Here is a 12,887-nt window from a genome sequence, read left to right as displayed (position 1 = left end):
CTCAAAGATGGATTTCCTGGCAGAATCGGTAGAGAGGTGGCCTGCAGTCCTAATGGACCCAGGTTCGAATCCTGGCTGGAGCAGGAATCAGTTTAAGAATTTGAATTTCATAAAATGCAGACTTTTCTTATCTACCAGATGACCCACCGACACATCATAAAAATACCCCCGCTAATACCAGTACACCAGTCTTGTATGAGACAGCCCTAGCATGTATTCAATATGGATGGTGGGTGTTAGCACCGAAGTGGTGACATGTGGAGACGTAGGAGGACTACTGGGCCCCAAGGAGGACTACTGGGACTTGGGAATAGGCCCTGAAGCCTTTGTCCAGAGTCGGACATGTAAAAAAAAAAAAAAAAAAAAAAAAAAAAAAAAAATGGGATAGGTTAGGTTTGGTTAAATTATTAGGTACAGTTAAAACTAGGTTAGGTTAGATTTAGTTTAACACTTAGGACAGTCCCTTCCACAACTACACTAACGAATCAAATACGGGTTGTCAAAGCCAAACAGCTAAAAACAACAGGGAAACAGATTTAACAAGAAATGTTTATTTATGGGCAATGCATTACAGTATCAGTGGTTCATGGGCTATGCAATTACTGGTTAATGGGTGAGGGTTTGGAATGTAACCTTTGCTTATTTGGGGGGGTTACTGTACTGTATGATACTGTACAATACAGTAATCAGTACAGTACTATACGTGAATCTGAAAAATATAGAAATTAGTGAACATACATATGTGTAATGACACAGTAGATCTACAAGTCACAGATGACACTTCCTGGACTGCAGAGATGATTCGGAATATCTGCCAAACAATCAAAGGCTTTTGTAAATGGGACTATTTCTCAAAACTGCAGAAATATCAAATCTACCAAATAACCAGCTGCCAAATAATTGGACTTTTACTGTATCTTGTGTAATGGTGTGTATAAAAGCCCACATTGCCTAGAGGCAAAGCAGGGGGATCCTCTTTTTGGCTCAGTGGTAACATGCATGCGTATCATGCACAAGGGCCTGATATCGAATCTCAGCCAGGACAGTGATTAATTTGTTAAGTTTCATTTCAGTTATTACATTGGTTGGCAGTGGTGTGGGATGTAAGGCAGGGCTTGGTTGGCAGTTTGATGTTGTTCTTTGGTTAGCTGACAGCGTCCCTGTCCATACATCCTGAGGATGGGCTGTTCAGTGTGGTCTGCAGCCTCCCCGAGGTGGTCTCCAATGCTAAGCTACCTTGTGTGTTCGAAACTCATCAAATTAATCACCAAAGGGAGAAAAGAGGGATGTAATGGGGTGTATAAAAGCCCAAGCTGCCTAGAGGCAAAGTGGGGGACCCTCTCTTTGGTTCAGTGGTAACATGCACATATATGAAACGCAGGGGACCGAGATCGAATCTCAGACAGGACAGTGATTAATTTGTTAAGTTTCATTTCAGTTATTACACTTGTCAAAGGCCTCCTCCAGATCTACCAGTAGGCACACACAATCCATCCAACCGTCTCTCTCTTGCTGCACATCTATCACCCTTAAGTAGAAGCTCAACAAATTTGAGACGCATGACCCACCAATTCTGAATCCAAACTGACTTTCTGCCAAGAAGTAAATCCCCTCCACATATTTTATCCATCTATCTTTCAGGATTCTCTCACACAATTTTGCAACCTTGCTGGTCAGGGACAATGGTCTATAATTCAGGGGTTCTTCCTTATTCCCTTCTTTGTAAATTGGTACCACACTGGCCCTTTTCCATTCCCGGGGCATTTTCCCTTCATCCAGAGAACACACAATTAAATTGTGAATCTTGTCCACCAGTCATTCTTTGCATTCCTCTAGTATGAAATTTGAGGTCCCATCAGGCCCTGGGGCCTTTCTTACATTTTGAGTTTCCAGTAATTTACACAATTCCTGCACTTCCATTTTTATATCTTTTAACACTACATTTCTAGTCACTCCCTCCCCTTTCATAAAATCACTTTCTTTGGTGAAAAATGATTGGAAACTTTTGTTCATTATTACCGCTTGCATTACTGCATCTTTGTAGACCTTTCCTTCTACTTTCAGCTAATTGATTCCTTCCTTATGTTTCAATTTGCCATTGTCAAACCTATAAAACAATTTAGTTCTTCCTTACATTTGTCAATTATACCTCTTTCAGGGTTTCTTTCTTCCACTCTATGTATTCTTGTACATTCATTTCTAGTTTTTTAATATTCTTCTTTTGTTCTATTATTGCCTCTCTCTCCATTTGTTCCATGCTGCATCCCTTTCTTTTTTGGCTATTAGACACCTTCTATTGAACTAATCCTTTTCCTAGCTCTCTTTCCCACTTGCTCTTAGCACGTACTTTTCCACACCCGAGTTGTAAATGCCTAGATAGATATCCCACATCTTCTGCCTCTCTCGTTTCCCAGAATTCTTGCCAATCCGCTTCTTTAAAAAATTTTCTCAATCCTGTAAAGTTTGCTTTCCACAAGCTGTATCTTCCATGCCTGTATAGCTCACCTCTTGTCCCCACATTCCCTTCTATCACTTGGAACTCTATCACTACATGCTCACTTTTTCCTATAGGACACCGATATTTCGGAGATTCAAATGCATCAGGTTCTTTGGTTAGAAGTAAATCTAGTCTTGCTGGTGTGCCATCACCCCTAAATATTGTCCCTTCTGACCCACTACGTTATTACATTATTCACTGGTATACAGTATTTAACATTATACCGCCCCACGAATCTTCACTGCCTCTCGAGTCAGACTCTTCCCAGTTTACCTCTTTACAATTAAAATCACCCACCAGGATTACATTATATTGCTGTTTTTCTCAATCATTTTCTGTAGGTGTCTAACCATGTCTGACAACATCTGGTATTCATCCTCATTCTAAGCCCATGTCTTGGGGGGTACATATGCTACTGCGATGTCTTCTGCCTTGCCCTCTGGTTTCTAATTTCCTATTATCACATCTGCCCTACCTTCTCCCAGTTCCATATTATCCACACTTATGCTATTCTTCACTTCCATCATCACTCCTATTTTTTTCTCTGCTATCTCTTCTCCATAATTTGTATTTACCATCATCCACTTGAATATCAATATCCTCTCTTAAATTAATCTCTACAAAGCATATACTATCTGGCTCAATTACTCTTTTTACATCATTTTCTATTCTGTCCTTCTCCCTTGCTTTCTCTGTCAGTACCACTTCCTCAATTTCAGATCTATTACTCTCCAATAGAACTCTGTCTTCTCTTCCACCATTCTCGGGTCATTCTTTCCTAAGCTTCCTTCACTAGTTCCTTTATTGAGCTCTTTCTTCCAAATTTGCATCTCTCCTTACCCAAACATTCTTGAATCCCTCCTTGTCTGCTAGTTTCCATGTCTTGTTAACAATCTCACTTACTGTAACATGTGACCAAAACTTAACTTTAAGTTGCCACGCCCCTCCCTCCTTGTATCTTCCAAGCCTAAACACTTCTTCAATTTCTTCTTGAGCTTTGTTGTCACCCTCCATAACTAATGTTACCTCTTTAGCCCTTCTCAGTTCTTCTCTTCCTCTTTCTGATCATACTGTCAAAGGTTTTTCTTTTAATTCTGAAATTATCACACTTTTCTTCTTTTCTGCTACATCCCTAACCGAAGATTCTCTACTTTTTAGTATCTTCACCACTTTCTCCTCCACCTTTTCCTGGTTTTCATTGGTTCATTGTTCTAAAATCTCCTTAAGACATATATTATCTTCCTGCTGAGTTTTCTTCCACCCCTTGTTTTCTTCTTGGATTTCCTTGGTATGTTCCTCATGCATCTTAGTTTTAGATACATGCTTGTCAAGTTTACATTTCATCTTGTCCCTTTCCTTCTCCAGCCTCTTATTTTCCCATTTAAGCTATTTCATTTCACTTATGCCTGATACACTGCACGCTTTTAATTCTGATACCTTTCTCTCCAGTGTATTTACCTAGGTGTATTATCCAGTTGTATTTACTTAGTTGTGATATATAGGAAATGAGCTACATTCGTGGGGTCCCGTCTCCATGTCTCAACCAGACCAACTTAGCTTTAAACTCATTTAAGTTTTTGGACTGGACAATCCCTTTGCCCAGGCTGTTCTACAGGACAGTGCATTTATATGAAAAACTGTATTTCTTGATATCCATCAACTTTTTTTTTTTTTCTTCTTTTCTCTTTCCATGTCCTCTTGTTGCTCCCTCATCTCACACAAACAGATCTCTGTCAGTTTTGTCCACACCCATCAAAGCCCTGAACACTGCAATCATGTTGCCCCTCCCTCTTCTTTCTTCTAAGGAAGGCAGACCCTGCTTTTTTTGTCTTTCCTTGTATGACAGATCTGCTAGACTACGGACCATCTTGGCTGCTATTCCTTGTATTCTCTCAATCCTGTTTATATCTTTCATTTTATGTGGGGACCACACCACTGTTGCATATTCCAACCTAGGGCGGATCATAGCCACTATCAATTTTTTCATCATCTCATCCACGTAATGAAATGCTTTCACCATCTCCTCATCCACGTAATGAAATACTTTCATCATCTCTTCATCCATGTAATGAAATGCCACCCTTATGTTTGTCATGAGCTTACATGTCTCCCTGAAAATTTTGTTAATGTGTTTTTCAAGTGATAAATTATCCTGGGCCAACAGTCCAAGGTCCTTCTCTTCTTTCCCTTTTGTGATCGGTTCCTTACCCATCGAGTATCTCTGGGATGGCCTCTTGGTACTTTTACCCATTTCCAATATTTTGCATTTTTTTGCACTGAAATTCATTTCCCATACCAGACTAAAATCGTAAATCCTGTCGCATTTTAACAATCCTCTTCAACTTCTACTTTCCTCATGATCTTTGCATCATCTGCAAACTGACTTGAATAACTGTTAATTCTATCCACCACATTGCTTACACAAATCACAAACATTACAGGTGCCAGCACCAAGCCCTGCGGGACTCCACTTGTCATTTCCATTCACCCTCACATCTTGTCTTTTAATACTGTCCTCATCTACCTGTTTCTCATAAGTCTCTCATCCACTCCATTTTTGTGTGTGCATATTTACCTAGCTGTATTTACCTAGCTGTGATATACAGGAAATGAGCTACACTCGTGGGGTCCCATCTCTGTTTCTTGATGTTAAATTCTGCTTTGAACTCATTTGAAGTTTTTAGACTGGATGATCTCTTTGTCCAGGCTATTCCCCAAATCTATGCATCTATTTGGAAAAAAATATTTCTTGATATCCTTCATGCAACTTGGCTTCTTCTGTTTCATTCCACGTCATCTCGTTGCTCTCCCATCCCATACAAACAGATCTTCTCTGTCAATATTATCTACTCCCATCCTGGCCCTGAAGAACTGCAATCATGTCGTCCCTCTCTCTCCTTTGTTCTACGGAAGGCAGGTCAAGTTTTTACAGCCTTTCCCTGTACAACAGATCTGCCAGGCTAGGGACCATCTTGGTAGCTGTTCTTTGTATTCTCTCGATCCTGTTTATATCTTTCTTTCTATGTGGGGACCACACTACTGACACATATTCCAACCTGGGGTGGATCATGGCCACAATCAATTTTTTCATCATCTCCTCATGCATGTACTGAAATGCCACCCTTATGTTAGTCAAGAAGATTACATGTCTCTCTATCTCGTTAATGTGTTTTTCAGGTGACAAATTATCCTGGACCAGCACTCCCAAGCCCTTCTCTTCTCTTGCTTTTGTGACTGGTTCATTACCCATTAAATAATTCAGTGATGGTCTCTTGGTGCTTTTATCCATCTCCAGTATTTTAAATTTTTTTGCACTGAATTTTATTTCTCACATCTGGTTCAAATCATGAATCCTATCCAGGTCCTCCTGCAGCATTTTACAGTCTTCTTCAACTTCTACTCTCCTCATGATCTTTGCACTGTAAGCAAACAGACTTGCATAACTGTTCACTCCATCTACCATATCGTTTACAAAAATCAAGAACATTACTTGAGCTAACACCGAGCCCCTGTGGGACACCACTTGTTACTTCCCTCCATCCAGACATCCTGTCTTTTATTACTGTCCTCATTTGTCTGTCTCTCAAGAAGTCTCTCATCCACTGTGAGAGGTTCCCCTTCAGTCCTCCTATGTGTTCCAATTTCCACATTAGTCACTTGTGGGGTACCATGTCAAAGGCTTTCTCCAAATCAAAATACATACAATCCACCCAACTATCTCTCTCCTGTAGCACGTATATCACCCTGGAGTAGAAGTTCAACATGTTGGAAACAAACGACCTTTCACTTCTGAATTCAAACAGACTTTCTGCCAAAATGTCCATATTTTTTTTTTCTTCTTTTTTTTTACCATATTGTTTATGTAAAGCAACAGCAGCAGCAGCAGCAGCAGAGAGAGAGAGAGAGAGAGAGAGAGAGAGAAAGAGAGAGAGAGAGAGAAAGAGAGAGAGAGAGAGAGGACAGACAGACAGACAGACAGAGCATGTGTGTGTGTGTATTTATCTAATTGTATTTACCTAATTGTGATATACAGGAAATAAGCTACGCTCGTGGGGTCCCATCTCCGTTTCTCAATAAGTCAAATTTAGCTTTAAACTCGTTTAAGTTTTTAGACTGGACGATCTCTTTGTCCAGGCTATTCCACAGGTCTATACATCTATAAGGAAAACTATATTTCTTGATATCCTTCAAGCAGCTTGGCTTCTTCAGTTTCATCCCGTGTCCTCTTGTTACTCTCTTATCCCATAAAAACAGATCTTCTTTGTCAATTTTATCTACTCCCATCATGGTCCTGAACACTGCAATCATGTCGCCTCTCTCTCTTCTTTCTTCTAAGGAAGGCAACTCCAGTTTTTCCAGTCTCTCTCTGTACGACAAATCTGACAGACTGGGGATCATTTTGGTTGCTGTTCTTTGTATTCTCTCAATCTTGTTTATATCTTTCTTTTTGTGTGGGAACCACACTACTGCTGCATATTCTCACCTGGGGCGAATCATGGCCACTATCAATTTTTTCATCATCTCCACATCCATATAATGAAAAGCTACTCTTATATTAGTCTGGAGTTTATACGTCTCTCTAACTGTCTTGTTAATGTGTTTTTCAGGTGACAAACTGTCCTGGACCAGCACACCCAAATCTTTCTCTTCTCTCACTTTTGTGATTGGTTCATTACCCATCAAATAATTCAATGATGGCCTCTTGGTACTTTTACCCATTTCCAATATTTTACATTTCTTTGCATTGAATTTCATTTCCCACGTCCAGCTCCATTCGTGTATCCTATCCAGATCCTCATGCAGCATTTTACAATCCTCCTCAACCTCTACCTTCCTCAAGATCTTTGCATCATCAGCAAACAGACTTGTGTAACTGTTCGCTCCATGTACCATATCATTTACATAAATCAGGAACATGCCAGGTCAGGTATAATTGTTCCTCTGTATGAAGCAAAAGAGAAAAATGAAGGGTGTGGTAATCATAGGGGCATTTGTCTTCTTAGTGTAACAGGAAAAGTATATGGTAGGTTACTTACTGAGTTAGGGAAATAACAGAAGAATTAGTTGGAGAAAAACAGGGAGGTTTTAGGAGGGGATGAGGTTATGTAGATCACATATACATTCTTGGGTCTATAGTGGAAAAATTTCTAGAGAAGGGAAAGAAGTTGTATGTGGCCTTCATGGATTTGGGGAAAGCATATGACAAGGTGGACTGACAAGGAATGTGGATAAGTATTAAGGATATATGGTTGTTGTTGAATGCCGTGAGGAGTATGCATGAAGGTGCTATGGCTGCAGTGCATGTGGACAGTGAGCCAAGTGAATTATTTTATCTGAATGTAGGATTGAAACAGGGATGTGTCATGTCCCCATGGTTGTTCAATCTGTATATGGATGGGGTTATAAAAGAGATACTATAAAAGGTAGGGCAGTGGATGTTGAAGCGACCCTAATAAGCGAGGGCGGTGTTTGGAAACTCCCTGTACTGTTGTTTGCAGATGATACTGCATTGTTAAGCAGAGACGAAGGCGAACTGCAAGGCTAGGTGAATGAATTTAGGAGAGTGTGTAAGAAACGGAGTCTAAAGGTGAATGTAGGAAAGAGTAAAGTTATGGTCTTTGAGTGAAGTGAAGTCACTGAATGTACAGTGAGGCTGGATGAGGAGGAAATGGAAAATGTGAGGTCATTTATGGACCTAGATAGTGTGATGAGTAAGGATGGAAGTTCAGAAGGTGAATTGCTTGAAAAAGTACAACAGGGAAGAAAGGTTGCTGGTTCTTTGAAAGCAATAATAAGGAACAGGGAAGTGAGCATGGAAGTAAAATAGTCACTGCATGACAGTATTGTGATACCAACCCTAATGTATGGAAGTGAAGCTTGGACCTTGTTGGAAGGATACAAGTCAAAGTGAGAGCAGTGGATATGACTTATCTAAGGGGAGCATGTGGAGTTACATGGAGAGACAGACTGACAGTTGAAGAAGTGAAGAAGCATTGTGGTGTGGATGTGGATAAGATAGAAAGCTTCAGGAGAAATTCAATGAGGTGGTTTGGCTATGTGGAGAGGATGGAGAGAGAGAGAGAGACTAATGAGGAAAGTGTATGCAAGTGAGGTGGAGAGGGGAAGAGGGAGGGGGAGGCTGAGGATGAGATGGAGGGATGGAGTGGACAGGTATGTGAGATAGGGGGGGGTGTGAGCTGGGAGCAAGGCAGTGAAGTGGCATTGGACAGGGCAACATGGAGGTGGTTTGTTTGTGGCCACCCCTTATGGGATTGAGGCATCTGGCAATAGGAAAATGGATTGATAGATTTATCAAGGCGTCATACAACGAGGTGGTTAATACTTTGTTAGGCATCACAAGATGTATGTCAGTATCTATGGTATTAATGTTAAGATGGTCCAGCATTGGACTAAAGCTGATGGTATAGTCATTATTCAAAGGTGGGGAAGCATTATTTTGATTATCTTCATCTTCCTTTGTCAATAAGTCTAGAGGCTGCAACTTTCAGCTATATTCAATGAAAGCAAAATATTTAATACAACTTATTAGTAACTGCTGTGACTTACAAAATATTAAACACTTCAGCTACCATCAGAGATTTCAGTGAGGCTTAGCTATATGCACCAATTACCTAAACAATAACCAAATAAGACACATTTGAGCTAATGAGATTCGACTTCCGGGAATACATTTATGTAATCCTGATAAAGACTTTAAAACCAGTATAAAAGCTGGTTTGGTAAACAGAAGGAAAAAAAATGTACTTTACGCCTTCTGACATTCTCTTCTTAGTGGACATATTCTCTGACCACTTGCCCTGAGACAAAACACTGTAAAATTTAGTCAAATTACAGTAAATGATATTCCTACAAGTAACAAAATGTGAAGAAAACAGAAAGCAAATACACTAATCTGGTAAAACATGACTTGAGCAAATATATAAAACTGGTGAAAAGAGTGTGGTGGTATAGAGATAAGGTTGGGAGGTGTCCAGAATACCCTTATCTCACTGTATATTTTCATAGTTTGTTTAATGTGAATAGCTGAAGCATAACTACAGTAAATAAGTTTTTTTTTTTTTTATAGCACTAAAGCATTAATCAAACTCACTTAAAATCATTAGGCATCTTTAAAAAAGTACATTATTAAAAAAAAAAAAAAAAAAAAAAAAAAACAGTAACAGCCAATCTTATCAGGGTGTTGCAAACTAAGGTCAGGTTACTTCAGCCCAGTACAGCTATGGGAGAATGCATTAAGGAAAGTGATTATAGCTGCACTAGAAGTAAAATGTCAATTTTATAGCAATTCTCTTTAATGAAAAGAGTTCTGCTTTACAGTGAGGCACAATCAAATTCCTGGCATTTTTAACCAAGTGTTTGATTTTAATTTACTGTTCTACAACAAAAAAAACTATCCACTGCTCCTCCAAAATACTTTGAAGATTGTCAACACAACTGTTAAAATTAACTTAAACCTTATTGCATCTGAAATCCTCACAGCTGGTACTCTGACTAAAATACATATATAGCTTACTAAGCCCACTTGTTAAATGACTATAGGGTTCAGCTTTAGTGTACCAAAATAAAACTGTGTGCTATCACTCAGTTTACCTTGAACAACTGAACTCCAATAACAGCAAACATAAATTCAAGAAGGCAGGTAACCAGCATGATGTTGCCGATGGTCTTTATGGCCACTATGACGCACTGAACTACATGCTACGGGACCAAACGTGACCCCATACATCATCATCACGGAAGGAGAAAAAGAACATGGACATTTATTAATCAACAAGCTATCAAATGTAACTTACAATAAATATTTCTTCATGTTACCTGTTGAAAAAACAATAAATACAGTATGCCCTACTGATCCTGAACTGCTATTACAAAACAAACATAAAATGGATGAAATATGAACTGGCTGAGTGGATGGCATAAATATATGTACCATGGGTCACAAAAGAATTGGTGCACAATATGCATGAAATATTTGGGACCACAGTATCTTCACTGAAATATTAGTGTCCAACCTACCACACAGTAGCCCTGATGTCAAGAGGTGTCACATATCGCTAATTAGCAATATCCTCTTGATGACATATAGCAAATGTTATGTTTATATAAACAGACACTGTTCATACACAATGAGACATTGGTAACATCAGCAGTTGTTCAAATATTTTCCGAAAGCATCGGATCCCCTGTGCATCAATACTTTTGTGACTCTTAGTACCTGTATATCCATCTGATCTGAAAATTAAAAGAAGATTAAGTACTATTCATTGTTTAAAAAAAAAATCTAATTTCAAAATGCACAATACTCTGTCCTTATAACATTAATCAGAAATCTTTCCTAATGTCTGCAAATGATTGAAGTGCAGCGTAAGTCATAGTAGGCCTCTCCTCTATCAAATCTGTATCTCTGTCCTTACATCTTGGTTCATGCACTGGTTCTGTGTGCTTCTCATCCTCATTCAATGATCTCACTGTAAGCATTCTGTTCACATGTGTGTGTGCTTCCTTGCCTCTTATTTCCACTGTGACTTTATATAATTCCTTCCTTGAAGTTTCTTCTGTTACTCTCAGTTGACAGTACATTATTGTTACTTGGAATTTGGTTTACATGTAATGGTTTTCAGTTGGGTTGTCAATAAACTTTTATTTTTACATTAGGTAAGCTATAAGTCAATCTGCTTTAGAGTTCTGGTTGCAACCTGGGCCGTGCCATACAAAGCAGCATTCTGGTTCCCTCACTGTCCTTTCTTTACTTCTGGCACTGTGATGGAATCTTGTACTGCATATTGCATTTTGATGGAATTTAGTACAGCATACTGTATTATGGTATATTCCCTGTATATATATATATATATATATATATATATATATATATATATATATATATATATATATATATATATATATATATATATATATATATATATATATATATATATATATATACACAGTATATATATTGTATACTACGTAACCAGTAATACCTCGATATACGATACCCTTAGATGCGATACCCTGGCTTAACGATGGGGGTAGATATACCACCATACCTTGCCTAATGATGGCCAAACCCCGGTTTAACGAAGGGTTTTGATTTTATTTACTGATTGTGATGATATTGTAGACTAAAATTGTGTGTTTAGGTTGATTTATAAACTGTTTTTTGACTTAATGTGTCTTAGCCACATGTGGGGTGAACACTGTCATTTTGGGGTACAGTTTACTAAGCTTGATTTTCCAGACTTATATATGACGATTTTCAGATTTTATTTGTTGGCTTTAGTGAGTTATTTACAGGTGTCAGGCTTAGGTTAGCTTCCTTGACAGCTGTTAGGCCTCTTAGATTGGCTTTAAACTTGTTTTGGAGCTCATATGGGTGGGTTTTGGGCTTGGTTTGGGGGGAAACCCAAGGCTGGTAAACGCTCCACATTACTTTACATGTTAAAAGTACCCCGGTATGTGATACCCCATCTAACGATGGGGTTTTACCTAACCAATTATATCGTTAAACCGGGGAATGCCTGTGTGTGTGTCTGTGTGTGTGTATATATATATATATATATATATATATATATATAAGTAATCCCTCAATTATCCAGACGCTCCGTATTCGGTCATGCCCCATATACAGAAGCTAAGCCTTGGCTCTATTAGGTCTGTATCCAGATTAATTTGTCTGTACTTGGACATCAAAGTTCCTGCATCGACTGCCGGCTGGCCTACAAAGTCAAAAAAGTCTGTTGGATGGCCCACCGGCCTCCTCTCTGTCCATGCGTGGGTAATTGACCATAACCCACAAGCAGAGCAAACAAGGCTGTCTGGCTCTCTTCCGAATGGTCAAAATCCCCCAGCCACCCTGATCACTGGAAACATACCAGCAGCACGTGAGAAAAACAGATCATAACCCACAAGCTGAGCAAGAATGGCTGTTCAGCTCCCTACCAAAAGGTCGAAATCCTCTGGCCACCCCAATCACCGGTAACATTCCGGCAATACATAATGAAAACAGACCATAACCCGCAAGCCAAGCGGGAATGGTTGTCCAGTTCCCTACTAAATGGTCAAAATCCCCCGGTCACCCAGATTACCAAGAAACCCATGGCTATGCACAGCCATCCACCTCCTTACCGAATGGTCAAAGTCGCGTCACCATCCAGATTACTTGGGCACTCCTTAGGCCCATGACGTACGGGGGCCCAGTGTTTCTGTCATGTTACAACATTTGCCTGGGAGAGCAAAAAGGACCCATGCACTCCTAAGTCAATGTGATGCTTTTTTGCTTGTATGTTCATAGCTAAGCATGGGTAGACATGGCAACGCTGTACACTCCCCAGTGCTACTGCACTTAAGTTCCCATCTTTGTCTCTCACAA

The 12,887-nt window shown here is 39.4% G+C and overlaps 1 protein-coding gene across 1 annotated transcript in view; it reads right to left on the bottom strand.

Annotated features, from left to right (window-relative positions):
* LOC145414371 (muscle calcium channel subunit alpha-1-like) overlaps window positions 1-12,887 on the bottom strand; it is a 1,622,725-nt gene that overhangs the window by 632,851 nt on the left and 976,987 nt on the right. The window contains exon 26 of the mRNA XM_080283905.1: window positions 10,109-10,216. Within this exon, the coding sequence (XP_080140031.1) occupies window positions 10,109-10,216 (108 nt within the window). The remainder of the gene's footprint in view (window positions 1-10,108; window positions 10,217-12,887) is intronic.

This window comes from Coenobita brevimanus, chromosome 99 (assembly GCF_032717465.1).
Source record: "Coenobita brevimanus isolate Jiangsu-jjx chromosome 99, ASM3271746v2, whole genome shotgun sequence".
Lineage (NCBI taxonomy): Eukaryota > Metazoa > Arthropoda > Malacostraca > Decapoda > Coenobitidae > Coenobita > Coenobita brevimanus.
Note: the sequence above shows the minus strand (reverse complement) of the source record. Positions and strands in the feature narration are given on the sequence as shown.